The 26,740-nt window shown below is 40.2% G+C and overlaps 2 protein-coding genes across 3 annotated transcripts in view; both read left to right on the top strand.

The window, feature by feature from the left end:
• Positions 1-22,299, top strand: part of LOC134207916 (synaptotagmin-14-like) — a 71,596-nt gene extending 49,297 nt beyond the window's left edge. For both annotated transcript variants that reach the window (XM_062683986.1, XM_062683985.1), the window contains exons 3-7: positions 18,662-19,326; positions 19,387-19,938; positions 20,003-20,143; positions 20,203-20,367; positions 20,434-22,299. In XM_062683986.1, coding sequence (XP_062539970.1) covers positions 18,662-19,326; positions 19,387-19,938; positions 20,003-20,143; positions 20,203-20,367; positions 20,434-20,640 — 1,730 coding nt within the window. In that variant the 3' untranslated portion in view covers positions 20,641-22,299. The remainder of the gene's footprint in view (positions 1-18,661; positions 19,327-19,386; positions 19,939-20,002; positions 20,144-20,202; positions 20,368-20,433) is intronic.
• Positions 18,214-20,934, top strand: LOC134207564 (synaptotagmin-16-like). Its single transcript, XM_062683271.1, has 7 exons — positions 18,214-18,328; positions 18,662-19,326; positions 19,387-19,938; positions 20,003-20,143; positions 20,203-20,367; positions 20,434-20,628; positions 20,671-20,934. Exons 1-7 carry the CDS (start codon positions 18,214-18,216, stop codon positions 20,932-20,934), a joined length of 2,097 nt encoding a protein of 698 aa, XP_062539255.1.
• Positions 22,300-26,740: the final 4,441 nt, after the last annotated feature.

Raw genomic sequence — 26,740 nt, 5'->3', positions numbered from 1 at the left:
GCTAAAGAAAAACAAATCAAAGTTTACGACACATTTTGCCTCAAATATATTTATACATACCAGTTAACTATCCGTAAACAGAAATTTCGAACAATTTATGCAATCTTTATTTCAATCAATTACGTGAATAATAAAGGAACTGAATAAGCTTGGAAATTGAAGAAAAAAAAAGACAGATACATAATTAAGTACGGACCTCTACCTCACTTGCTGTGTCAGCAATACCAAGGCTATTTATTTGGTGCATGATGAATAGCGCATCCGGTGCTATGGTCGTTGATATCCATAATATCCAAACTTGATTTGATGCGTCAGGGATGGCGCATCCGGTATTGTTGTAGTCGATATGCAATAACGTCCATAACTGTTGGCCAGATAAGGGAACCCCCTCACAAAGAATAACAATTAGAGTTCCCTCTCTACACCTCGGCAGGCTACTGACTGATACTTCTGCCAGTAGTTGCAGTTCTCCTTATTCAACAATAGGTATATACAATAGAACCATAACAAAATTCCTTAATCTACCAAAGAGCAACTACAACTAACCGGCGCCCGCTTCTTATCCATCTTCGATCTACAGTATCCCCCCGCTTATCCGGACCTCGCTAATCCGACGACTCGTTAGTCCGGATCTCGTTAATTCGGAATTTTCCGGATTAAAAAGTATCAACACCCATTTAAACACATTATGCTGTCAGTTTTCAAATTTGTGCTGTGATTTTGTTTTGGTTCATTTGTATGGATTTGACAGTCGGATTAACGAGAGAAACCTCGATAGTCCGGCCATACATTTGGGTATACTGTACAGCGAAGCGTCGCACACTACCTGATATTCCAACAATAACTACATATGTTGTTATTTTTACCATGGATGCGATAAAGTTTATAATATTTTTGAAAACAATGTTCTTATTTCAAACATCTATCCATTTATTTTAACAACGTTTTGATATTGTTATTTCTACTACACGGCCATGGTTAATTTTACTTCACATTTAGTTTCAGTGTATAGATAACCTGATTGGTTACCCTATCAGGGATACTCTTTTGGGGAAATGACTGTCTACTTTATTGAATACTAGTTGACCCAGCAGACGTTGTCCTGCATAGTAGGCGAAATGCGCGTTGTGAACTGCCCATACGAAATTCTTATACAAATCTTTATTTTAGTTTTTCACGATTTACTAAACTTAACTAATAATTTTCGCATGAGGAAATATCATATAAACCCGTCGGAAACTATAACGAACATATCTGCTGAAGGAATGAAGAAAATCCATCCAGCCGTTTTCGAGTTATGCGGATACGAACACAGACCATTTCATTCGAAGTAGTTTGCCTTTACTCCCATGTTAAAAAAGTACCCAACGGAAAATTTATTTACCTAACTGGAGGTTTAATTCACTCAATTTAGACCTCAGGTAAAAAATTGGCTTTCCGTATTGAACTTTGGATTGTTTTCGTCGTTGGATTGTTTCGCTCTTTTATTTTTGACAACAGAAGAAAGAGTGGATGAAAGAGAAAAAATAACTCAAAAGTAAGTTAAAAAAGCTCAACGCTGGGTACTGTTTTTCTTCCGTGTACTCTCTTGGGGGAATGATTGTTTTCCCTACCAGGGATTACCTCTCTGAAAATTGTCTAGTCTACACTACTAATATGTATACCATACTCTGATAATTTCATACCTCCATGCCACCACTCCCCCCCCCCCCATAAATTCATGAAGTTGGCGTCTCTGTATATGTACGTCTCACCGATTGTTTTATTTTTGTTTCAAACATGTTTTAAAAATTCTAATGCTTTTTGAAGTAAATTTGTTATAAGTTAAGTGTGCGTATTATGTACACTGGGGTCGCCTTTCACGAGGGTCGCGTTTCACGCCTATCATTCGTGCCATATGGATTTAGTACCATATTTGAAACAGGTCGACAGACCTTTGGTTACGCGTGTAGATCTAAATGCCTTTTTCCAGGATTTCTTTGGATGGCCAAGAAGTAATACTATGTACACATTTATTCTATGTACCACAAGGAGCATGCACCATAATTCAAACATCTTTGGTTACGCCTGAAAATCACGAAACCCTATTTTCGATTAAAAGTAGTTTTTTTTTGTGGGTTTTGAAATTTATGCGGTTTTTTACTGTTTATGCTGTTTTCTGGATTAATGCGGTTTTTTACTTCGATTTTCCAAAAAAAAATGTGCGCGGTTTTTCAAAAAGCTCGGGAAACACGTGAAAATCGCGAAAAAATAATTTCAACGGTTATGATTTACGCGGAACCTATCCCCCGCGTAAAACCCGACTCCGACATTTTCTTAAAATATACTAAGCGGCCGCTGCACGAACTTCCGGTCTGTATAATAATTTTGTATACCCGAGAATATCCCTTTTAGTGACTAAATAGTTTCGCACGCTGAACTTATAATACATTTATTAAACTTTTCCCACGGGCACACCATGTGGCTAACTGGCTTGGGAATTCCTCCAAACAAAGGAAACTTTGTGGTGAACGCGGTCGGTACAAGGATAGAGTCGTAACGTGACCGCAGCAGATTGGTTCACTAAATGGAAATGGAGTGGGGAGCAGGTAAAGTAATAATTATGCTACTAATTTCAATTTCTATTCAGCATATCACACACACATTACACGGCAGATGGCGTGGGGTGGCGGGTATAAATTTATTACGTTCGCGTTATTGCCTGCAGTTTCCGGTTTCACTTGCGGGTTGTTTATTTTTCCCATTTGGCCTTACCATTCCGGCTGGTGTATGGCGTTCGTCCATACCACGCTTTGGGGAACTGTTGGAGCTTTTGTCTCTTTACAAAGTTTGCTTGGCAGGGAGGCAGACTCTTTCGTTTTGCTCCAACAGATGTTGATGGCATCAGGTACTGGAACCGCATGGTCAACCTTACGTAAACAACAATGAACAAACATTCGCGGTTCCATTGTTGTTATTATTTTAAATCCAGCCATGCTGTGAAAAAGATCAGAGAGTAGAAAATGCGTCACCATGTTTACATAGCATAGGAAGCAGCTGAAAATCAGGATATTCATCGACAGCAACAATACCGATTGCATTGCGGTAAAGTGCATAGAGGACACAATCTAGCTGCAGTGTCGGTGCTGCGTTTCTTGCTATAGGATTTGTCGGACCAAAGGGACGAGGTAGGCGCTGCTGCTGTGGTTACTGAGGTGGGGAATCGCCGGACCAACCGCTGTCACTAGGGATAAGTTATCCAAACGTGACGTGGATGTAATGCGCATTTTCATATTATGCATTGCCTGGAGCAATACTGGAGGGCGCTGCAAAGTAACTGTTCATTTGTTCGATACAGACAGTGGCGGCCAAACGAAAGGCATCGTCTGCGAAATTGTCGATGTAGACCTCAAATCATATTGATATTTGCTGGTGCAATGCGCATTGAGTAATTAAATTAAATCAGCACAAAATTACCGTGCACACACCATACTTTGCGCAGTTAAGGAAATACAAAATTGAATCAACTCGTACAACTTACAGAAAGTAGCTATCTGCCTGAAATAGTTTCCATGCTGTAGTATTATTATTATATTATTGTTTGAGAACTAAATTTGGTACAAAAATCTAAAATAAATAGTAAATTGAACTTCAAAGCAGACCCCTTATTATATGCCTAACTTTGCGCACATAACTTGGAAAATTTCTAACACGAAGCAAGCGTCTATCATACAATTTTTCATCCAAATTTTATTTTTTCGGCTAATACTACTATTACAATTTATGTTCATTCCATTTGTAGGCATATTTGAGCATATTTGAGAATATGAGGATGCCCGGCATTATTTTCTTATGATTCGACATACTTAGTATGTTTTCATGTCTGTTGGTGTATGTACAGCCTCATTTATGTACATTGGCCACAGCTAACAAAAGTACTTTTTTGCATAAACCCTATTCCGACGAGGTATATCATAAATGTTGAAATTATCGAAGATATACGAGTTGTGCGCAAAATTAGGTACACTGTATTGAAAAATTGTTCCTATCATTGCGCATCATCTATTTTAAAGAGAAATGTAAATAACTAACCAAATTCTCATGAGATGGCTTCTACAATATTATAATTATTGGGTCCATGTGTAATCAGTTGTCAGCGAATGTAAAAATTTACAAAAAATACAGTTTTTCGGGTAAACCGTCACTTGTCATTTGTGCTAAGAACACGCCATTTTGGTCATTTTCACTGTTTTCAGTACAAGTTTCGACTATTAAAATGAAAAATATGTCATTTAACAGCGAAAAAATGCATGCACTGTTATGATAACATGTGTATTGTGCTGACAAGTAATAATTATATTTCGAAATGCAATTTTAACGCATTCTATTACAAAAATATCCACAAAATGCGCAAAGTTAGGAGCTGCGCAAAGTTGGGTGCGTGCACGGTAACTGGCCTTTTTTTTGTGATATATTCTGCAGGAATTAGTTGATTGATAATCGATTGTTTTTGACACTCCAAACAAAGCTTGTTACAATGTGAAACGCGCTTGAAGTCTATATTACAGATCAAAATCAAAAGCATTTTGAATTACGTTTATTTGGAAATTGAAAAAAAAATTGAATACAGTACTCCGTTCAATGACGGCCTCGGGCCTTGAAGGGGTAAAAGAAGGTACCAAACAACGTGTCAAGAATATATTTTTTTCAGGTTTTGAAAGCAGAAACATCGTTTTTTTGCAGAAATCACAGGACTTAAATAATCCAAAACCGATAAGCAGAAATTCAAAATAAGTGTATGACGAAGAATAAGACGAAAAACTACTCAAGAACACTACTTTCATTTCAATAGTAGGGTAAGACGGTATAATGCGCCCCACCTGGCCAAAACGCCCCCCTTTGATTCCTAGAAAACTATAACTAATTAAGGGTCAAAATCAGTTGGTACCTATAAGTATTTGTAAACCCACCATACTATGTGAATGTGAAAGTATTTTTGTATTACACAATGAAAATAATAGCAAAATACAAAAAGTCACAGTTTTGATGGAACTTTTCATGTTTGTTTGCTCAACATTCTCAAGCGACTCTGGCATACTGTCCGCAAAACTTGCACTGGTACACTCAGTTGGGCAACAAAATAACTGGGTAATATGATATAAAATTGCTTCCATCTACAAAAATGTAACGATTTTCGAAAACATGTTTCACTGGCCAAAACGCCCCAGTGTAGGCAGGACGATATGCCCTTACCAACTGAACACAAGCGCAGCGAGCCTGCAGCAGCTGCTTCCAAATTGTATGGAGAATATTGAAAGGTAATTCACACCTGCTTAAATTGACCTATGTTGGTTTTTTAATGTCAAGCGCATAAAAAATTGTAGCCTTTTTATTATGGGATTGATAAAATACTAATGAAGGGCTATGAAACGTCTTTGGTTAAGGAGGCGTATTGCCCAGGCACTATTGAAATTCATTTTTTCACGACTTTTCAAAAAAGCTCTATCACGTGTTATCTGTAATATTTTTATATGACTACTCACAGGCAATGCATTTGCGACTTCCTGGACTACCAAATAACACAAAGTTAGCATAAATTGCGTTGAAAAGTAAAAAGTTATCAAGGAGTTGCCTTAGGGGGGGCATATTATACCGTCTTACCCTACACCAAACTTTACTAACACGACTGGTGAATGAATGCTTGTCTTCCTGAAATACCATGTGGCTCCATATTGTTTGTATACTCTCTACCCCAACCCTTTTCGAATCGTTTCGCCAGTACATGCAGTATGAAATTATGTAGGGGAACTGTACCGGTTTTGGCCATGTTCCTAATTTGGCCAATTTTGCGAATAACTCCAAAAATAAAGCAATTCGCGAGGGTTATATTAGTTCCAACAAAAGATATATCCCTTACGGTTAAACGCTGCTTTCAACTGATCGATTATTTTGGAAAAATATGTATTTTCCAGGGTTGGTCAAATCAGGCACTAAGTTGGCCAAAACCGGTACACTTCCCCTATAAAGAAAATATTTTCATATCTTCTTATTTTTGGCATTACATATCCCACTGGGACACTGCCGCCTCGCAGCGAGGTTTCTAAGCCAAGTAACCATTTTTGCATTCGTTTATCATGAGGCTAACACGATGATACTTTTATGTCCAGGGAAGCTGAGGAAATTTCCAATCCGAATATTTCTTAGACAGGCACCGGGAATCGAACCCAGCTACCCTCAGTATGGTCTTGCATTGTACCTGCGCGTCTTATCGCACGGCTAATGAGGGTCCGGTATTATTTAGTTTCAGTTTAATTGTTATGATATTGTAGATTTTGAAAGCCACATTTTTTTGCTCGAAGTAATATTTACAAGGATACTTAATACTGAGTAAAAACAAGCATCAAACATACGTTGAACTATAGCTATTGCCTGGCGAGGAAGACGATATCGCCTGGTTTCCAGTGTCTCGTTAGTGCACATCCTAATGGGTCTGAGGAAAACGGAGACAATTCAATTTTATAGTTTCATCTTTATCTTCATCGTTATTGACCTGGCTGGGTCGGCCGCAGCCGCAGCCAGTTGAGACTCATCGCAGTGTGCCGGGCGCATAAAAGTGCGAGCAAAGGCGGTTACCACATGACACAGAGAGCGGTTCGTTTATCTATGCGGTTGCTTGGATGGCACCGAATGAGCTATTATTATACATTCAAAATACACTTCATTTCTGGAGGAATTGGTATATATAACTTTGAAAACATGTGACAAGTAGATTGGCATTGCTCCTAAAGCTGGAATGAGATATCGGTGTCCATTTTCGCTAGAAACTGCATGTGGTAAACATGAGCTGGGGACATAATAACTCACAATTCCTTTGGGAGGGATGTTTATTATCGGATGGTTTATTCAAAAGAGGTTATAAACTACAGAGAAAGATTGTAGCTGTCGTCGTTGTCCGGTCCTCCAGTTTCCTCGAACGTTCAGGGTCCCCAGATCCGATTCCACCGCGTGCAGACAGCGTGTTCGTGGCCTTCCACGAAGTCGCCGGCCCCTATCTGGTTCTCTGTTGAATATTGTTTTCGATATTCTTTCTTCCCACATTCGCACTAAGCGACCAGCCTACTGAAGTCTGTCGTATTTTATACGATTCACAATATTGTGTTCTTTGTATACTTGATACAGTTCATGATTCATGCGTCTGCATCACACACCATTTTCTAGTTTCCCTCAGAGTATTGTACGCAGCACTTTTCGCTCGAAAACCCCGAAAGCTCTCCGGTCAGCATCTTTTAATGTCCATAAAGGGCCACTGGTAGAATCAGAGTTTTGTATAGAGCAAATTTCGTTTCCGTATGCATGCTGGGAGACCTAAGCTGGTTACGTAATCCTTAAAATGCCCTATTCGCAGCAGCAGCACGTATTTTCACTTCACTAGACACGTCATCGTCACATGTCACAAGCATTTCAAGATAAACAAATTCTTCAACAACTACAAACACATCCCCATCCAGCACTACCTCTGCACCAACACCAGTAGGTCTTCCCCTATGTCTACCTACCACCATGTACTTTGTCTTGGTAGAGTTAATGGTTAAGCTTATCATCGCCGTCTTCCTCTTCAGTGGGACAAAAGCCTCCACTACTGCTCTGCGACCGATTCCAATAAGGTCGATGTCGTCCGCAAAGCCCAGGAGCATATGCGACCGTGTGATGATAGTGCCGTTCCTCTTCAAGCCAAATCTCCTAATAGCGCCTTCGAGTGCAATGTTGAACAATAAATTCTAAAGTGGATCACCCTGCTTCAATCCGTCTAAGGTCACAAACGAGGTTAAAACTTCGTCTGCAATCCGAATACTTGATTTCGAGCCATCTGATCCGTCGTTGATCGGCCCTCACGAGAACCTGCCTGTAATTCGCCGACGAAGGACTCCTCAAGCGGTCTCAGTCTGTTAAACAGGATACGCGACAGGATTTTGTACGCCGAGTTCAAAAGGGTGATCCCTCTGTAATTGGCACACTCTAGTCTGTGCCATTTGTTGTAGATTGGGCATATGAGGCCATCCAACCAGCCGGCAGGCAGTTCTTCATCCTCCCATATTTTCTGGATAATGTGCTGGATTGATCGATGCAGCTGCTCACTTCCGTGTTTGAGAAGCTCGAATGGGACCTCGTCCTTCCCAGCAGCTTTACTGTTTTTCAGCTCGTTTAGCGCCTTCTTAACCTCGTCCAGCGTTGGTGGTTCCACAGCTTGACCGTCGCCGACTATGTCCATCCTGCTCCTTAATACACCTTCATTTTCACCGTTCAACAAATCTTCGAAGTGCTTCTTCCACCTGGTTGCCACCATAGTCTTGTCTGTCAGCAAATTCTCGGTCATTGCACATGGCGGGCACTGGCGCAGTCTCAAGCCGCGCGCCATTGACAGTTGCGTAAAACCTCCGCATATCGTTTCTATCCATGTTCTCTCGAGATGGTCGGGTTTCACATTTTGTAAACCCGAACCCGACCCAAACCCGATTTAGAAATTCCTTTAAAACCCGGACCCGACTCGAACCCGGAATGAAAAATCTTATCAAACCCGAATCCGACCCGTACCCGGCATTTTTTGCAGTCTTAAACCCGAGCTGGACCCGAACTATTTTTTTGGCGAAAAACCCAAACTATATATTTTATATTTCTCTTTACACCCAAAAGGGTATAGGTCCAAACAAAAAACAAGCCTTAAAATTACCAGAAACGAGTAAAAAAATATTCAATACTTAATTTCTCAAACTCGTACCCGACCCACACCCGACAAGTGTCCGGCAAGTGCCTCCACTCGGATGTTGCCAGGTGTGTTTGCGGATATTCTTACGTGCTAGGTTGGTACTGCTGATTGCCATCCCTCTAGCAGCAGCAAAGGTTAGAAGTCGCAGACCATTATCGTTGGTAGCGGAATGAAGGCTTTCGGTTTCCACCGGATAACACGCTTCTGCTCTTTCACCGCCGCTGTTGTACTTGAAAGAAGTGTTCGCGATGGGATCCACCGCCCGGAATTCACGTTCTCCAGTTCTGGGCCACCGTGTTTCCTGGATTGCTGCCACACTCACGTTGACTCGTGTTGAGCCCAACACGTGCGGGTTCATTCAAAGCTCTCACTTCCAAGATCCGACTTTCCAATCGTTGTCCTTTATTTGTTGCCGGGTCTGTTGCCGTTGAATCAATCCGTTTGCTCTACTTTTGCCTTTCTTGGTAACTGTAGAATCTTCGGTAGAATACCTTATCAGGGTTGCGCTACATCGCGTTGAAGGGGCTGCCTTCTCGATGCTGACACGATGCAGCATGGTGTGCACAGTTATTGCTTAGAGTCCCTCGCTGGCACTCGGACGATGATCAGTCGCCTTTAACATGGGGAACAGATGCTCGATCAGATTTGCACCTCCGGAGAGGAGCAAATCCCCCCCTTCCCTTTCAGCATACGACCATACTGCCCCTATTCGCATAAGCGTCCCATGTCAGTTTTCTTCAACTTGAGAAATATGCCGTTGAGTTTTTCAAACCCGTTTTACATGGAGAAATTAAAAAAAATCTAATAAATCGATAAAACCAGCAATCTTTCTGAAAATTTGGCATAATATTCATTATCTGTATACATTGCTATGGAACTATAAAATGGACCATAATTACATTGAAGTTTTGTGCGAGAGTGTATCAAAATCTGGAATGTGACTGTTATGCGAATAAATAGCAAGATGGAACAACACAAGTGGGTTTTAATTTCCAAATTCCTAGAACAAAGCCTATTATTTTATCAGTTTTTCTTAAAGATGAGTTTATTTTAAGCTTATTTCTGAAAGAAAATAATCGTCAAAAATCGACATGGGACTCTTATGCGAATCGCGGCAGCATAGTTCTCACCGGGGTGGGTTACCCAATCTTCCCTACGGTTGCTCGTATCCCGACCACCGCCATGAGGAGGTAGGGATAGAAGTTGCTGGATAAGAGGCTAAGAACCGCGAAATGGGGTCTATTTTATACCTTCAGGTACGCGAAGTACCAATGGTACGCTTCACCCAGCATTTGCCGTGCCCAGAGGTACATTCACGTTCCAAATCGCGGGTAGGACAAATTGGGAAAATGCCGGTAAGAGCAAACGTTCAGGTGTTAAGAAATCCAAGCTCATTTTACATATTATCAAAATATCAATAACTTCAAAAGACCTTTAAGACAGAATAATTTGTGTTTCTTCCATTTTAGTAAAATTTTCTTAGATTTTCAGGACAAATATTGCATTTCCATTCAGCTATAAGAGGCCGAGAAATCATCTTCATTTTCATGATTGCCGTTAGAAAGTAATTCAAAAAGAAAAACTCATTGCACATCAAATAAACGATTACGCGCGCACCCAAAGTATTTCGACTCATAAGCGATAGCACATTAAGGCTCTGTCTCATTTGGAGAATTAAACTGAAATTAAACTTAAAAGTGACATTTCAATAATTATCAAATAACCCTGCTCGCAGAGCAAGATTACTTTTGACAGGGGTCTGTCTCATTTGGAGAATTAAACATAAAAGTGACAGTTTGAGAATTAAAAAATCACCCCGTTATAAGAATGGCTGGTGCTGCCCAGCAATTCCAATAGGACATCGATGAAAAATGATTCGATATCTGTCAAAAGTAATCTTGCTCTGCGAGCAGGGTTATTTGATAATTATTGAAATGTCACTTTTAAGTTTAATTTCAGTTCAATTATCCAATTGAGACAGACCCTAAATCACTTAATCCACTCATGCTAGTGGCTTGTGAAGAATCCCGATATTTTCGACAGAAACAACGCGTACTACAAGTCCACGATTCGTCAAGCATTAATTATTTAACTTCACTGTCTCATGACCAGAGACGATAAGCGAAATCTAGCCCACAACATTTGTCAGTAATTTCTGCTTTTTCATTATCAAATCTGTAGTCAATTTACAGTGAGTATATTATACATAATATACTTGATTAAAGAGTTGATAATAAAAAACCAGAAATCACTGAGAAGTGTTGTGGATCTAGCCCACAACATTTGTCAGTAATTTCTGCTTTTTCATTATCAAATCTGTAGTCAATTTACAGTGAGTATATTATGCTCACTGTAAATTGATTAAAGAGTTTATAATAAAGAAGCAGAAATCTTTGAGAAATGTTGTGAGCTAGATTTTGCTCTAGAAGCATGTTGCCAAAATTATTATGAAAAAAAATATCTCAGTCGTCATGTTCATAAAATTGAAGATTTCTTAATTTTGATCATTCGAATATTTTTTTCTTCTACATTTTATCCATTCAACCTCTTGACGCTGGGTCAACAGCTTTACGTGGTGTTTTGTGGTATAAGCTTTACCATGATCACATTGTCAATTACAGACCAATCCTAACCCAATGAATGCCTTCCCCATTATACAACTCCGTGGTAAGGGTATCGCTGAGTCGGGGGCCTCTTGTCAAGTGAGTAGTACACGAACACTCTCTTGACTTCCAAGTTTCGGTGCAGATACCAGGGATAGTAATCCTCATGTTTTTGTCATTTTTGTCTTTAAGTTGAAATCAAGGACAGCACTCGCTTTGATTTCTGATAGGAATTTGGATAGAGATTTCAATGGAAACAGTATCGCTGATGTCCAATCTACAAAGTACATCGTAGCTATGCTATGTTATGCACAGTCCATCCTGGAATGCTTCTGATTGTAGAAAATCTTAAGCTTCCAGCAGAGCGTACAATTTTCTCCAGGTCTTTAATCTTTAATAATTACTACTCACTTCTTGGATTTTTTTATTTTACTTTCTGAAGTTCAGAACCTCTTGCAAACTAGATTTTATGCGAGTTTGAGATGTTTACTTAGCCGGGCAAACTCTAATCTTCTCGCGGTTTTCTGCATACCATTCTGTACTAAATTCTTCAAGATCTGAATAAGTATCATAGTTCTTCATCGTAAGTTGTGCCGTCCAACTGCAATTCACTGTTTTTGGATGTTTCTGCATACATTTTTTCAAATAAACTTCCAACGAGTTTAGCACCGCCCAAACGTTGACCGATTTGACTGAAATTTTGTCCAGAGCATCAGGGCATCAAATAGAACCGAATAAGAGGGCGGTCCATCGAAAAATTTAAATTTTTTTTCCATACTGATTTGAGCCACTTTAATGTACATATTATCTGAGTTTTCAGAATATTGTAAATTAGCAAACAGCGAATATTAATGAATATTATTGGCATTTTCAACGGCGATCGACAGTATTTTTGCAAGGGATCAGAAATATAATGATTTTCGAAAGTTTATAAAAATACTAGCTTTATGTACCCGGCCTTGCTCGGAGTTGCCAGTTTAATTCGCAGTTTTTTTCACCATCGGAATTGGAATAGGTCAAAAGGATAATTGTGTTTTCTTATTGATATTTCATCATTTGATTAAAAGAAGGTATATTACATTTGAAAACATTGACTGATTTTGAAAATGGGATCAAACCCAAAATCGCTTTATTCCGGGCAAACGTCTATTTCTAAAGAAGGAAAAACATACACCGATGCCTTATTCCGGAAAAACGTCTATTTTTAAAGAAATGATCACATTTACCGTCCAGAAGGAAACACTTTAATCATTGCTTTTCTCTGGGCAAACCATGATTTCGATGAAGTGTTGAGTTGATCGATCCCTGTCATCTTCGCCTTCTTAAGAAAAAGAATGTTTGTTCCAAATTTGGTTGAAATCGGGCAAGGGTACAGAAGTTATGCTGGAACATTGGATCATTGCATACCTTGCTTTTATTTATTAATCTTGAATCATTATCATATAATTATCATACCTTTTAAAATTTGGAATAAAGGTTACTCGATTATGGATCACTATGCAATTTGATCATTCATAATCATCAATCATTAATCATATCGATCGTTAATCATTAACCATACACATAGTGTGTCAACATTTAATCACGATCGGTAATCGTTAATCATAATCCAACGGTTTTTTTCATCTATTATTCATAATCGTTAATTATTGTCAAAAATGAATTTAATCATTAATCATTATCAGTCATCATTTTCAAAAATTATAATTCATTAATCATAATCTTTAATCATAGAGTTGAATGATTTAATCATTTAATCTGCTTAGAATTGGTCCTGGGGTCAGGAGTTACACTGAATTGCCCGTTTTCTAAAGACAACCGCTTTCCCTTTACCCTTCCTCTTTTCTCAACGGCCATTTCACCCCTTTGTTATCTTCTCCTAGGGATAGAAAATGTGTACCAAATTTGGTTGAAATCGGTACAGGGTTCAGAAGTTACACTAAATTGCCCGTTTTCTGAACAATACCCCTCCTTCAGACCCCTACCCCTTATCCAAATTTCCTCCCTGTACGATCGGCTCCTCATAGTGAATATGTGTACAAAATTTGATTGAAATCGGTCCTGGGGTTGGGAGTTACACTGAGTTGCTCGTTTTCCAAAGACAACACCTCCCCTATACCCTCCCCTTTTTTCCAATGACCATCCCATCCCCTTTGTTATCTTTTTCCTTATGATGTAGAATGTGTACCAAATTTGGTTGAAATCGGTACAGGGGTTCATGATTTACTTTGAATTGCCCGTTTTCTAAACAAAACCCCTCCCTCCAGACCCTCCCCTTTCCCAAATCCCTCCCATATGATTACCTCCTCGTAGTGAATATGTGTACAAAATTTGGTTGAAATCGGTCCTGGGAGTTGAAAGTTACACAGAATTGTTCGTTTTCTGAACAAAACCCTCCCACCACCCTCCCCCTTTTCTACATGACCATCCCACCCCTTTGTTAACTTCCTCTGAGGATAGAGAATGTCTGTACCAAATTTGGTTGAAATCGGTCCTGGGAGTTGAAAGTTACACAGAATTGTTCGTTTTCTGAACAAAACCCCTCCCCCCCCCCCGCCCCCTTTTCTACATGACCATCCCACCCCTTTGTTAACTTCCTCTGAGGATAGAGAATGTCTGTACCAAATTTGGTTGAAATCGGTCCTGGGAGTTGAAAGTTACACAGAATTGTTCGTTTTCTGAACAAAACCCCTCCCACCACCCTCCCCTTTTCTACATGACCATCCCACCCCTTTGTTAACTTCCTCTGAGGATAGAGAATGTCTGTACCAAATTTGGTTGAAATCGGCCAAGTGGTTCAGAAGTAGTTAGCGAACATACATACATAGATTGGTTTTTATATATATAGAAGAAGAAGATAAAATCATCACACACAATTTTGATTATTCAGCAATAGATAACTGACCGATCGTTACACAAGATGCCCTTTAGACTGGCGGATACTTTTGTAGCGTTGTAGTATTTTAGTAAAAAAAAAAAAAAAATCATTGCTCATGCAACTGTTTTTTTTTTCAAAATCTTCGAAAAGGAGGACATTTCGGTGTAAAAGGTGGAATCGAATCTCGGGAAAAGAAGATGCTCGAGGTTAAGGTGAATCGTGTTGGAATCCAATTTCAAAAGTAGACAACGCTTCCAGGGGCACATAACACCCAAAGTAAACGACAGGCAAAAGTGAAAAGCAGTTTTTCACCTTTCCTTACTGCCGCATACACGAAAAAAAGTTTTCAGATGTGTTAATCGCCTATAAATTTACATTTGTGCAAAAAAAAAAAACGTGAGGTGAGGGCATTGTGGCAGCCATTTTTGGACTCTGTCGACTCCTCCGGAAGTTCCTTCAGGAATTACTCCAAAAGTTCCTTCAGAAGTTCCTCCAGGAATTCCTCCGGAAGTTCCTCCAGGAATTTCGGAAGTTCCTCCAGGAATTTCGGAAGTTCCTCCAGGAATTCCTCCGGAAGTTCCTCCAGGAATTCCTCCGGAAGTTCCTCCAGGAATTCCTGCGGAAGTTCCTCCATGAATTCCTGCGGAAGTTCCTCCAGGAATTCCTGCGGAAGTTCCTCCATGAATTCCTGCGGAAGTTCCTCCAGGAATTCCTGCGGAAGTTCCTCCAGGAATTCCTGCGGAAGTTCCTCCAGGAATTCCTCCGGAAGTTCCTCCAGGAATTCCTGCGGAAGTTCCTCCAGGAATTCCTCCGGAAGTTCCTCCAGGAATTCCTCCGGAAGTTCCTCCAGGAATTCCTCCGGAAGTTCCTCCAGGAATTCCTGCGGAAGTTCCTCCAGGAATTCCTGCGGAAGTTCCTCCAGGAATTCCTGCGAAAGTTCCTCCAGGAATTCCTCTGGAAGTTCCTTCAGGAATTCCTTCAGAAGTTCCTTAAGAAGTTCCTCCAGAAGTTCCTGCAGGAATTCCTTCGGAAGTTCCTCCAGAAATTCCTGCAGGAATTCCTTCGGAAGTTCCTCCGGAAGTTCCTCCAGGAATTCCTGCGGAAGTTCCTCCAGGAATTCCTTCGGAAGTTCCTCCAGGAATTCCTGCGGAAGTTCCTTCAGGAATTCCTGAGGAAGTTCCTCCGGAAGATCCTCCAGGAATTTCTCCGGAAATTCCTCCAGGAATTCCTCCGGAAGTTCCTCCAGGAATTCCTGCGGAAGTTCCTCCAAGAATTCCTCCGGAAGTTCCTCCTGGAATTCCTCCGGAAGTTCCTCCAGAAATTTCTGCGGAAGTTACTCCAGGAAATCCTCCGAAAGTTCCTCCGGATGTTCCTCCAGGAATTCCTTCGGAAGTTCCTCCGGAAGTTCCTCCAGGAATTCCTCCGGAAGTTTCTCCAGGAATTCCTCCGGAAGTTCCTCCATGAATTCCTCCGGAAGTTCCTCTAGGAATTTCTGCGGAAGTTCCTCCAGGAATTTCTGCGGAAGTTCTTCCAGGAATTTCTGCGGAAGTTCCTCCAGGAATTCCTCCGAAAGTTCCTCCAAGAATTCCTCCAAAAGTTTCTCCAGGAATTTTTCCGGAAGTTCTTTCAAAGATTCCTCTGGAAGTTCCTCCAGGAATTCTTCCGGGGGTTCCTCCAGAATTTCCTTCAGGAATTCCTCCGGAAGTTCCTCCAGGAGTTCTTCCAGAACTTTCTCCGGAAGTTTATTCAAGAGTTCCTTCAAAAGTTCCACTAGTAGTTCCTCTGGAAGTTTCTACAGGAGTTCCTCCGCAAGTTTTTCTAGGAGTTCCTCCGGAAGATCCTCTAGGAGTTCCTCCGGAAGTTCCTCCAGGAGTTCTTCCGGAAGTTGCAGTAGAAGTTCCTCCGGATGTTCCTAGAGGAGTTCCTCTGGTAGTTCCTCCTGGAGTTTTTAAGAGAAATTCCGCCAGGAGTCACTTCAGACCTTCTTCCAGGAATTCAGTCGGAATTCCCTCCTGGAATTCGTTTGGAAGTTTCTCCAAGTAATTCCTATATGAATGCTTCAGGATGTTTGCTCAGGATATCCCCGAGAAGTCCTGTAACTTCTTAAATAATTATTCATAGAATTTCTCCTTAAATTCTCTCTGGAGTTCGTCCAAAAACTCCTCCTAGAACACTTGATAAATTACTTCGCATATTCTACAGAAATTACCACGAGGGCTATTTAGATATTTCTTCTGATTTCCTCCCGAAATTCATATGGAATTCCAATGCACCCACCTCCCTGGAATTCTTCTGGAAAATTGTCCAGGAATTCTTGAAGAACTTCTTATGGAAATTAAATTGTGAAATCTAGATCTAGAAAATCTTCCGCGCATTTCTTTGGGAATTTTTACAGAAATTCCTACCCCAAAACTCCTCCAAGGATTAAAAAAAAGCGTTCACAAATAAATTATCATGGAAATCAATTCTCCAGAAGTTTGTTTAAGAATTCTTTCGAATTTTTTTCCAAGAACTCCTTCACAATTTTTTCCAAGAATCTCCCCGGCAATTCTCACGGAAACTTCTAAATAATTTCTCCAATAATTCGCCTAGGAAGTTCTACAGATTTTTTCCGGAAATTTTCTGGAAAACCTTTCCGACATATCATACATAAATTACTTCGGAAATTCTCCTGCCTTTCTCTTCACAGACATCTTCAGAAATTCTCCAAGAAGTCTCTCAAAAATACCTACAAGAATATCTGTAAAACATCTTTCAAGGACTCTTCCAGAAATATCTTTATGAGTTTGACTTGGAAATTTCTCTAGAAATTCCTCAAAGAATTGCTCCGGGAAAAAAATCTTTCATGAACAATTATCGACGGAATTTTCGTGAGAATATACGAAGGAGTTCATAAAAAAAATGATGATCAATGCATGAAGTATTTCTTGAAGAAATTCGCAAAGAAATTCCTGGTTTAAAACTCAGAAGAAATTTTTATATAAATTCTTGAATGAATTTTCCCGATGGTCTTACAAGAGAAATTTTTGAAGGAATTCCTAAAAGAGTTTCTGTAGAAATTCTAGAAGTAGACGTTTTAGTTCATGAATTATTAAAAAAAAAAAAGATTGTCGAGTTTCCAAACAATTTTCAACTGAAATATTTTCAGACCGAATTAATTCAGTATGTACTGCCGAAGAAGTTCTAGGTGAAATTTCTTGAATTCCTCACGAACAATTCCCTTATTTTCTGAATAAATGTCATGAAATGTCAAGTGCATTTTGTTTGACCGAGCATACTTTTTACTTGGTTCCCCAACAAGGCTGAACAAGCTATTTTTTTAGTCGGAAAAGCTTTATTGGACATGAGAATAAATGCTGCATAATTGTGAAGAAGATAAATTGTCATATGAACTTAGCTGAAATAATTTATTTCCGACAACAGCTAGATACATCTAGATTTACAGGGAAAATGCCATCGGCGTGGTAAAAAATATTCGGCGGCGCGCCGATTCATTATTGACGGTGTCTTCCTCAACCACATCATCCTCAGGAACTTCGATGACTCCATTTCCCGTAGTAACCGCTGATGATTGTGCTGCTTTATCAGAACCGATAACGACCCCTGAGTAGGTTTTCTTGTGCCCATCTTGCTTTTGCCAAGCTTGCTGTCCCTTCTGGCTTTTCTTTTTCCACTCTGGACACGAGCCTTTTTTATGGCCTTCCATCCTACACATGAAGCACTTGTTTCGCAGGTCTTGAAAAAAAAATCTTTCTTTCCAATCTGAAATTTCAATCGACGGAGGGATTGCGTTCTCCACATCGATGTATACTCGCCTCACGCCGGTAAAAATATGGTCTAGATCTAGACCCAAGCCTGGTGGAAACTTTTCACGAGCCATGCGTTCAACTTTTCCGTACTGCTCAGGATGCTCCTTCAGATCATTATTCAGTAATTCCAGCGGTAGGTCAAATACTCGAATATACTGAATATTGCGACCGGCCAACGTCATGCTCACTTCCAGTGGGTTTCCACTGATATACAAAAACTTCCTAGGTTTCAATGTTCTTTCCCAAAGCATCCTGCATGGCATCTTGCAAAACGAACTTTATGAACAGCTAGTAGGTAGGTACCATATACCAAAACGACCTCCTATTTAACGTCTGCTAGCGACGAGAGCAGAAAAGCAACTTATTTTTGGTAGTTTTGGCCACTCCTTTATATGGGGCTGTCCTATTGTGTATTGGGAAGAACGGGAACATTTTATAAACAAGCCTTTTCATTTTAGTTTTTAATTTTCATATTTCATCAATGGAAGAATCTGCTGTCACGGATTTTGTATCCGTTTGAGAAGAGCTATAACTACTACGACTCTTCATTTAATTATTCTTTCAGATAATTCAATTCAATTTAAAAATGCACCAATAATAGATTCGGTTCAAATCTATTCTTTTCCAGGGAGTCGTTTCGCATACGATGGCAACTCGAGTTCCGACTCGGAGGAGGAAATTCTTCGCCGCTTGAAACTGCAGCAGTCTTGCAGTCTACACAGCAGCGGCCAGCTGTCCCGTTACGGTGCCGGTGCGCTAAGCCCGCTAGATGCCGATCTAGCGTCCAGCTTGGGTGGCTTACAGCACATCACCATCGGTACACCGCTGGACGAGGGGCAGCCGAGCAGGAAGGAGAGCCGAAAGCATCATCATCATCACGGTAACGGTCATGGCCACCACGGTCACCATCATGGCGGCAACGGTCATCATCACCATCACCACAACAGCCGCCATGCATCGTCGAGGGACCCCTTGGCATTGGCGGAAAGGGGCAAGATTGGGATGCCGCACTCGAGTAGCGAATGCAGCTCGAACAGTTCGGTGGAAGCATCCGTAGAAAGTAATACGGGTTTGGTGGGCGGTGAGAAAAAGGATCGACGACTGATTCTGCAATCCGCGGGTGGTGGTACGAAAATTAACAGTCCAACGAAGGAGACGCTAACATCCGCGGACGGCAAGAAGGATCAAGTAAACAATGTCATCGGTTCCAGCACGACCACAAAATACAACAGACTACCTGTTCAACAACAGGATAGTCTAGAGGATGTTCCCGATATCAACAGCAACCAAGACGTTAGTAGATGCGTTGTCCACGTATTTTTCGTATTTCTTATTTTTTTTATCTACTTGCAGTGCATCGTAGTTCTTTCACAAGAACCTCTTTTTGACACGAGTGATCTAAAATCACTCAAGTCGGACACGGGAACGATCGGTCCGGGTCCGGAGAGTCCAACTTCGACCAGCTGCCCCAATGGAACGCTGGAGGTCTCGCTTCTGTACGACGCACCGTTGCGAAAAATGACAGTCCATGTGTTGCAAGCACGTGGTATTCCATCCCGAACCAGTGCGAGTAGTGCGACGAGCAATCCCAATGAACCACCTAGTCTCAAGAGCAATCAGTCGACTACGCACACCCAGGTCAGGCTGCTGATGCTGCCGAGCAAGAAGCAGAAACACAAGACCAAGATCCGGTCGGGCGAGAACCCTCAATTTATGGAGAGTTTTCTGCTGCATCGTGTCAACCCGGAGGAGGTCAACTCGATGGGTTTGAGGATTCGAGTATACGGGTGCGAACGAATGCGGAGGGAGCGTTTGATCGGGGAGTCAATTGTGAGTTTCGCCAACATCGATTTGGAGCTGGAAACAAATCTGTGGTTACCGTTGGAACCACGAGCGAATTCCGCGGTGAGTATTTATTGGATTGGCATTGAAGTTTAACAAAACTGATTTTCTATGTTGTCATGTTTAGAACACCGGGTCTACGAGTGATCTGTTAAGTTTGGCTCGATCGGACAGTACGGGTTCAACTACGTCGATGCAACATGGCGGGGTTCCGGAGTTATTGCTTGGACTTGGTTACAATGGCACCACGGGGCGGTTAACTGTTGAGGTATGATAAATTCATTATTTTGAAAGAAAGGTAAATAATAGCATTTCTGAATTTTTTAGATCGTAAAAGGCAGTCAATTTCGTAATTTGGCATTGAACAAGGTTCCAGATACGTACGTAAAATTGTGTTTGGTCAGCAGTATGGGCCAAGAGATGGCTCGGGCGAAGACTTCAACGAGGCGTGGACAACCGAACCCGTTGTTTAAGGAAACGTTTATCTTTCAGGTATTTCCATATTCTGTAATAAGTTCTTCTTTGTGAAGATCATTAACATTTTCTGTCCGCGTCCAGGTTGCCTTATTCCAGTTGAACGACGTCACGCTGATGGTATCGGTGTACGCGAAGCGAAACATGAAGCGCAACGAAATGGTCGGCTGGTTCAGCTTGGGGCTAAATTCGAGCGGTCCGGAGGAGAACGCCCACTGGGGCGATATGCGCGAGGCGATGAATCCCCGATCGGAACTGGTGACGCGATGGCACGTGCTGGTGGATTCCTGATTTAACTAGCTAGGGCTCTCCCCTCGGCAGAGCACGGTCATCAGCGAAGATATCGCCGAAGTAGCAGGATCCGGTAGGCACAGGCCATCGTTGTCTCGGTCTCACCATCGGAGCCGTCGGAGCTCCGCGAGTACCGGGTCGACGTTGGCAAATGCGGAGGTGCCACCGGTAGTGCTATCGTCGCAGCCACCGGTCTCGGGATCGCAGCAGGCACCGTCTGCAGTGCCCTGGGATCGGGACTCGGTTGCTGTGGACATCTCGTTGATGCCAGGGAGTGACCTAGAGTTTGTGTAGACTATCATACTCAACAACGATTGAGAGGGATTGGCACAGGTGCCAAGCGTGGGACGGATTTTGAACCCTTTGGGTACGAATTTGTGACATAGATACTGTGTATGTATGTATTGTGTGTTTGTCTGTGGTGTTGGATATTTGTTGTGAAGTTTAGTTTCGCTCGTACATTATCAAACAAAATAATCAAATAGTGGCACCCGTTTTAGTTTGAATCCTACGAATAAATTTTGGTGTTTCATCGAGTCGTATTTAGGCGTAAGATTTACGGAATCTACGATGTGTTGGATGTTATCGGTAAGAACGTTTGATGGACAGAAACTTATTTTTCATAAAAGTAAATTGTATGAAATTTAATGTGAAGAAAAAGGGGCGAAAGTAGTGTACACGAAGCTTTAAAAATAGTTACCACAGAGGATGTTATGAACAGAACTGTTGCGCGAAAAGATTTTATGATTGTTGTAACTTTTCTAAGTTTTGAGTTCTGATTTCCATCGACCTAAGGTGCTATTTGAAAGAATCGATGGAATCAACCTAAGAAGATTAGGGCGAAATGGTTTGTCATGGGAGCTTCAGGATATTACCTTTTGTTTGTCGTCTGTTGAAAAATATTCAGAAATATGGATATGGTGTTGGTCAAAATCCAGCCAATTTCGTCGCTTCAAAAATGTAAAAAAATCAGCGAGCAGAATTTAACGAAATGTTGCACCCATATCTATAAACTGAATTCCAATAATAGTTTGACATGGAAGAAATAGTGCGTGGTGCGTACCTATTTAATTGCAGAATGATTAGGTGTCATTGAAATAAATAAGGACAAAACTATGAGAGAGTAAAAACCTGATCAATAATAGTGGTGTGCTTTCAGAAGTACCGTTTGTAACTCACCCGTAAGAACTGTGTGAACCCGAAGTAATAAAAAAGTATCTTTCGTGGGTATGCCAATTATATCTACCGTATCTGGAATCTATAGTCTAGTTAAATTTTCATAATAAAGAACGCGGGCGTTGATTTCGCTGAAGAACAGGACGGAGCAATTTTATATGAGTCTGGAACGAGTTCACAAGTTTTGTGAAGATATTGGATAGGAAAAGACAAGTCGACCGATGATAGCAGATTTGAAATGTCGATGATCAGGATGCACTAAAATTAATGGAAGGAGGCTTTTGAAAGGAAAATGTCCAGCTTACCTCCAGGCCTCTTACGGTGTCATCCAGAATGGCTGCCGTGCCCACTTTTTCACTCCAATCAGCACCGAGCAGTTTGTTTGTGATTGAAAAAACACACCTGATTATGCTTTTACTAGAAAAAGTATCAGAACTATGTTAGAATCCTTTATCAATCCACACATTGATAAATTATCAAACCATATAGTGCTCGGGTTCACGACGTTAGGCATAAGTACGTTAGGCATAAGGACGACAGGCATAATGTACGTTAGGCATAATGGACGTTTGGCATAATTCTGCCTTCTTTATGTCTTAGGCTGTTCTTTGGGTCATTTTATGCCTAACGTACTTATGCCTAACGTATTTATGCCTAACGTACTTATGCCTAACGGGGTATACCCATAGTGCTCATTTAACGTCGATTCAATCGAAATAAAACTGATAAAACTGGGACGTCTTAAAAAAATCAAAAAGAAAACGCAGTAAATTTCAATTATGCTATTTGTGTGTTTGAACAGCTGGCAACAATGTCGCAAGACGTAAACATAAACAGCTAGCATAATGAAAAAATAACACATAAATATCGTCGTAAATCAAAGCAAATCTGTTGATTTTCGGACACATTTCGTTAGTTTATGCCATAGTCAAACAGTATTGAGTATTCCTGTGTTCAACTCGGACTGAAATCGTTCACATTAATGCAATGTTTACGGTAATCGGATGTTAACAAAAAAGGGGTTATTTTTGTCTGCCTTGTAGATTGGTAGTCAAGTTTCTCACGACTACTAATCTTGAGATCAGGGATGTCAGATGATATTTTCAAATGTCTTCACAGTTATTTCAAAATGTCTTCAAATGTCTTCAATATTAAGATTATGATTATCAGCGAGAAATTTCAACAACTTTCTTCTGGATGGAGCTTCTTATTATTTCCGGAAGACTCCTGAAGAAATCTTCCGAGGAATTACTGTTGGAACATCCAAAGGATTTACTGGAGAAACTTCTGAAGATACTTCCTTCCGGAGGAATACTTGGAAAAACTTAAGAAGGAATTCCTGTCATCAGGATGAATTCCGTAGGGATTTTCTGGAGGAACACCTGAAGGATTTTCCTGATGCATTTCTGAAGGATAATCCTAAGGAGTTATTGAAGCAATTTCCCGTGGAATTTCCCACGAAACTTCTGAAGAAATTCTTGGAAGTAGTTGGAGAAGCTCCTTGAGGTATTGCTGCAGAAAATTCCGAAAGAAATCCTGGAAGAAAAAGAAGTATACTTCCGTAGGCATTCTTGGAGAGTAATTCGGCAACTTTGAAGGATCTTCCAGAGGAGGAACTTCCGGAGGTATCCCTGGAGGAGCTTCCGCAGAAATCTCGGGGGAACCTTTTGGAAGAATTCCTGGAAGAACTATTGGAGGAATTCGTGAAGGAACTACCGAAGGAGTTCTGGAGGAACTTTTGGGGATCTTCCAAATGAATTCCTGGAGGATTTTTCGAAGAAAATCCCTGAAACTTCCGGACAACTTCCTGGATGAATTTCGGAAAGAATACTAGAATGTATGTTTGAAGAAATTCTTAGAGAAATTCTCAGAGAAAATACTGGAAGAATGTCCAAAGATATTTCTAGAAGAATTATCAAAGGAACTTAAGGAAGAATTCAACGAAAGTGTGTAACAAGTTTCCTCTGATTTTGTTACTTAGTCTTTAATTAAAAATCCACCGATTTTTTTGTGGAATTTCTCTGAATTTCTTTTATAAAGATTTTCACGTAAGAATTTACCATGGAAATAATGAAAAATACCATTTAACATCCATTTAACACCAGAACAATTTCAATTGACTTTCCTCAAAATACCGTGCTGTGCCCTTATTCCGTTCACCTAAGACAATACGCTATGTCTAAAAGCTCTAAAAAATAGCCGTTTAGTATTTTGAAGCTGCAATTTCGCTACATAGTGTCATTTGCTATATACAATTGAAAATAAAATATGTTGGGATGCATTCATAGACTTAGGCTCCACTAGTAAAAAAATCATTGACAAATTATGTGGTCCTAATTCCAATCATCTGAAATGGCATTGTTCCTAATTCCGTTCATTCGTGTTCCTAATTCCAATCACCCGAAAAAACATTTGATTTCTTGAAGATGCTAATACCAGGCATCATTTTTCTCACAAATCCATCTTTTCATTTATTATAATATTGCAAATAAAAAGCTTAAAATGTAATTTCCTTCCAAATTTAAAATACAATGAATGATATTTCCTTAGTATAGCCAAGTTGACTGTTTTTTTCGTTTGTTTCACTTACCATTCGAGATATATTCAACATGAACATTGATGCTAGCTGCCCAGTTGCATCAGGTACCACAGAGAAGGCCAGATACTATTCATTATCGGAGTTTTACACCTTATCCTCAACGTAATTTTGACTAGAGCCTGGATACTAGGCCTTTAATTCTGACCTGAACCTTCCAAAACAATGTCTCTGTTTGTTTGGAATTGTTCGTACCACTGTTTAGTTGAAATTGAATATTCTTTAAAGTTCCGGTTCTTTATAGTACCGGATAATCCTACTTCTACGAAGTATTCACGAATTTCGGTAAAACATAACCTTATTTGCAGCTCAGAGAGGGCAGTGTTTTTTTTATAGAAATTCGCCAAGAAATTTCCGGATAAAGCTTTTAAACAAAACGCCACAATTATGGATTGTGCTGTTTAAAACTGTCCGTATTCTCCGGAAACCCTTTCTTAACATTGTCCAGCATTCACTTTATAAATCATCATTAAATCATTAACTGAAAAAACTGTATTTTCCCGGCACGAGTTGAAAAAGGTCCCATAACCTGTCGTTAACGGAATTCCTTTCGGTCTGCCTGCTTGCGGGATAGAATTTCAAATGTTCACCATTCACCACTCATATGGCTTCATGTACGATGTACCTTTTTCCGCTCATAGATTAGATTCTCAAACACAGAACTTTCGGAATCCATCCTCCAAACCCAATGAACGGAATAAGGAACGAGTAGATTTAGATGTACCCTTATTCCGGTCAAGATATTTTTCACTTTTCAGCATTTTCTATCGGGAAAATACAGGCAACAATTTGGTAATACGCTATAATGTTACCTGTTTTGTCTTGTTATGCTGCTGTGTTTGAAATCCGGGACAAATTTTCACTTAAAAATGCTTAAATATTATGACAGACGTTCTTAGCAAGTGGGTTAATGAAAACAGTCAAAATGGCGCTCGTAGTGACGACCAACAAATGTTGTTTAAATTTTCACTATTAATCGCTAAAAATGACGCTGGTTTTCATTTCATTTCATGCATACATAACCATAGAAAAGTATAAGGATATTTTTCTGCTGTTTGTAGACAAAAACTCTTTATTATTTATCATTTTGTCTTGCGTGAACGGAATTAGGCGCTGATTGGAATAAGGGCACAGCACGGTATCCGTCGGGAAACTCTTTGATTTTTCCGTGAATTTTTAAAAGAATTTTCTGTGAAAATAACAAATGGTCGGGGCTCAGCCAAACCGCACCAAGCGGCTTTTCGACTGACTTGTGCTATTTTGATCGTACAAGGACAACGGAAATAGTTTCATATCAATTTAGGCGTACATTTGCAGTAGGATATGCTCAGTTATGGAGTTAAAGGATCAATTAAATCTGCTAAACAAAAGTTTTAGCAGAAAATCGGTAATTTTTCGTTGGCGCTTGGTGCGATGTAGCTGAACCCCGACCAAATATCTGACGAGGATACAACGAGATACAAATAAAACCACCTGTAATAGAAAGCTTTGAAGCTTATTATTTGAATGTGCATTAGACTGGCCCAGATTACTATGGGGAGAAAAAAATGTTGTCGAATTCCACGGGGCACCCCCCAGAATTGTGTCTTTGGGTGAGAAAATCAATCTCTGAAAATTTCAGCTCAATCGCTTGTTGCATAAGCTGGCGCATTTGATTTGAAGTTTGTATGGGGATTTCAGCCAAAATGTATAGGAAAATACACCTCCGTCACTCATTCGATCTGGAAATTGGTTCTGATTGCTCGATTGACCTTAGAATTGCAAAAACGGCAGTTGGTATGCTACAGAACAATTTCACAGAACATTGCATGATGATTAAATGAACTTTTACATAATTTTCGGCTGGTTTATTAGGAGCTGATTTGTATATTTTTGGGTTTTTTGATCGAATCGCATAAGCCGAAACCTATATAAAAGTTCATTTAATCATCATACAATGTTCTGTGAAATTGTTCTGTAGCATACCAACTGCCGTTTTTGCAATTCTGAGGTCAATCGAGCAATCAGAACCAATTTTCAGATCGAATGAGTGACGGAGGTGTATTTTCCTATACATTTTGGCTGAAATCCCCATACAAACTTCATATCAAATGCGCCAGCTTATGCAACAAGCGATTGAGCTGAAATTTTCAGAGATTGATTTTCTCACCCAAAGACACAATCCTGGGGGGTGCCCCGTGGAATTACACAACTTTTTGTTTCCTGGGCCAGTCTAATGTGCATTGATTTGACTGCCACTCTTTGAAACCTTGCGAGACATTTTAGTGTGAGAAATGTGTAATTTTGTTTTTGTTCGTAATTCTTGAATGTCCTTCTTACAATTGAAAA

The sequence above is a fragment of the Armigeres subalbatus genome, chromosome 1, assembly GCF_024139115.2.
Source record: "Armigeres subalbatus isolate Guangzhou_Male chromosome 1, GZ_Asu_2, whole genome shotgun sequence".
Classification (NCBI taxonomy): Eukaryota; Metazoa; Arthropoda; class Insecta; order Diptera; family Culicidae; genus Armigeres; species Armigeres subalbatus.
This window is presented reverse-complemented; position numbering and strand designations above follow the sequence as displayed.

Excerpts from the sequence above, each read along its gene's own strand:
- LOC134207564 (XM_062683271.1), top strand. The coding sequence starts at position 18,214 with ATGCTCACTTCCAGTGGGTTTCCACTGATATACAAAAACTTCCTAGGT. Across the intron at positions 18,329-18,661 it reads ACTTTATGAACAGCTAGTAG|GGAGTCGTTTCGCATACGAT; the intron begins GTAGGTACCATA and ends ATTCTTTTCCAG. Across the intron at positions 20,368-20,433 it reads AGGAAACGTTTATCTTTCAG|GTTGCCTTATTCCAGTTGAA; the intron begins GTATTTCCATAT and ends GTCCGCGTCCAG.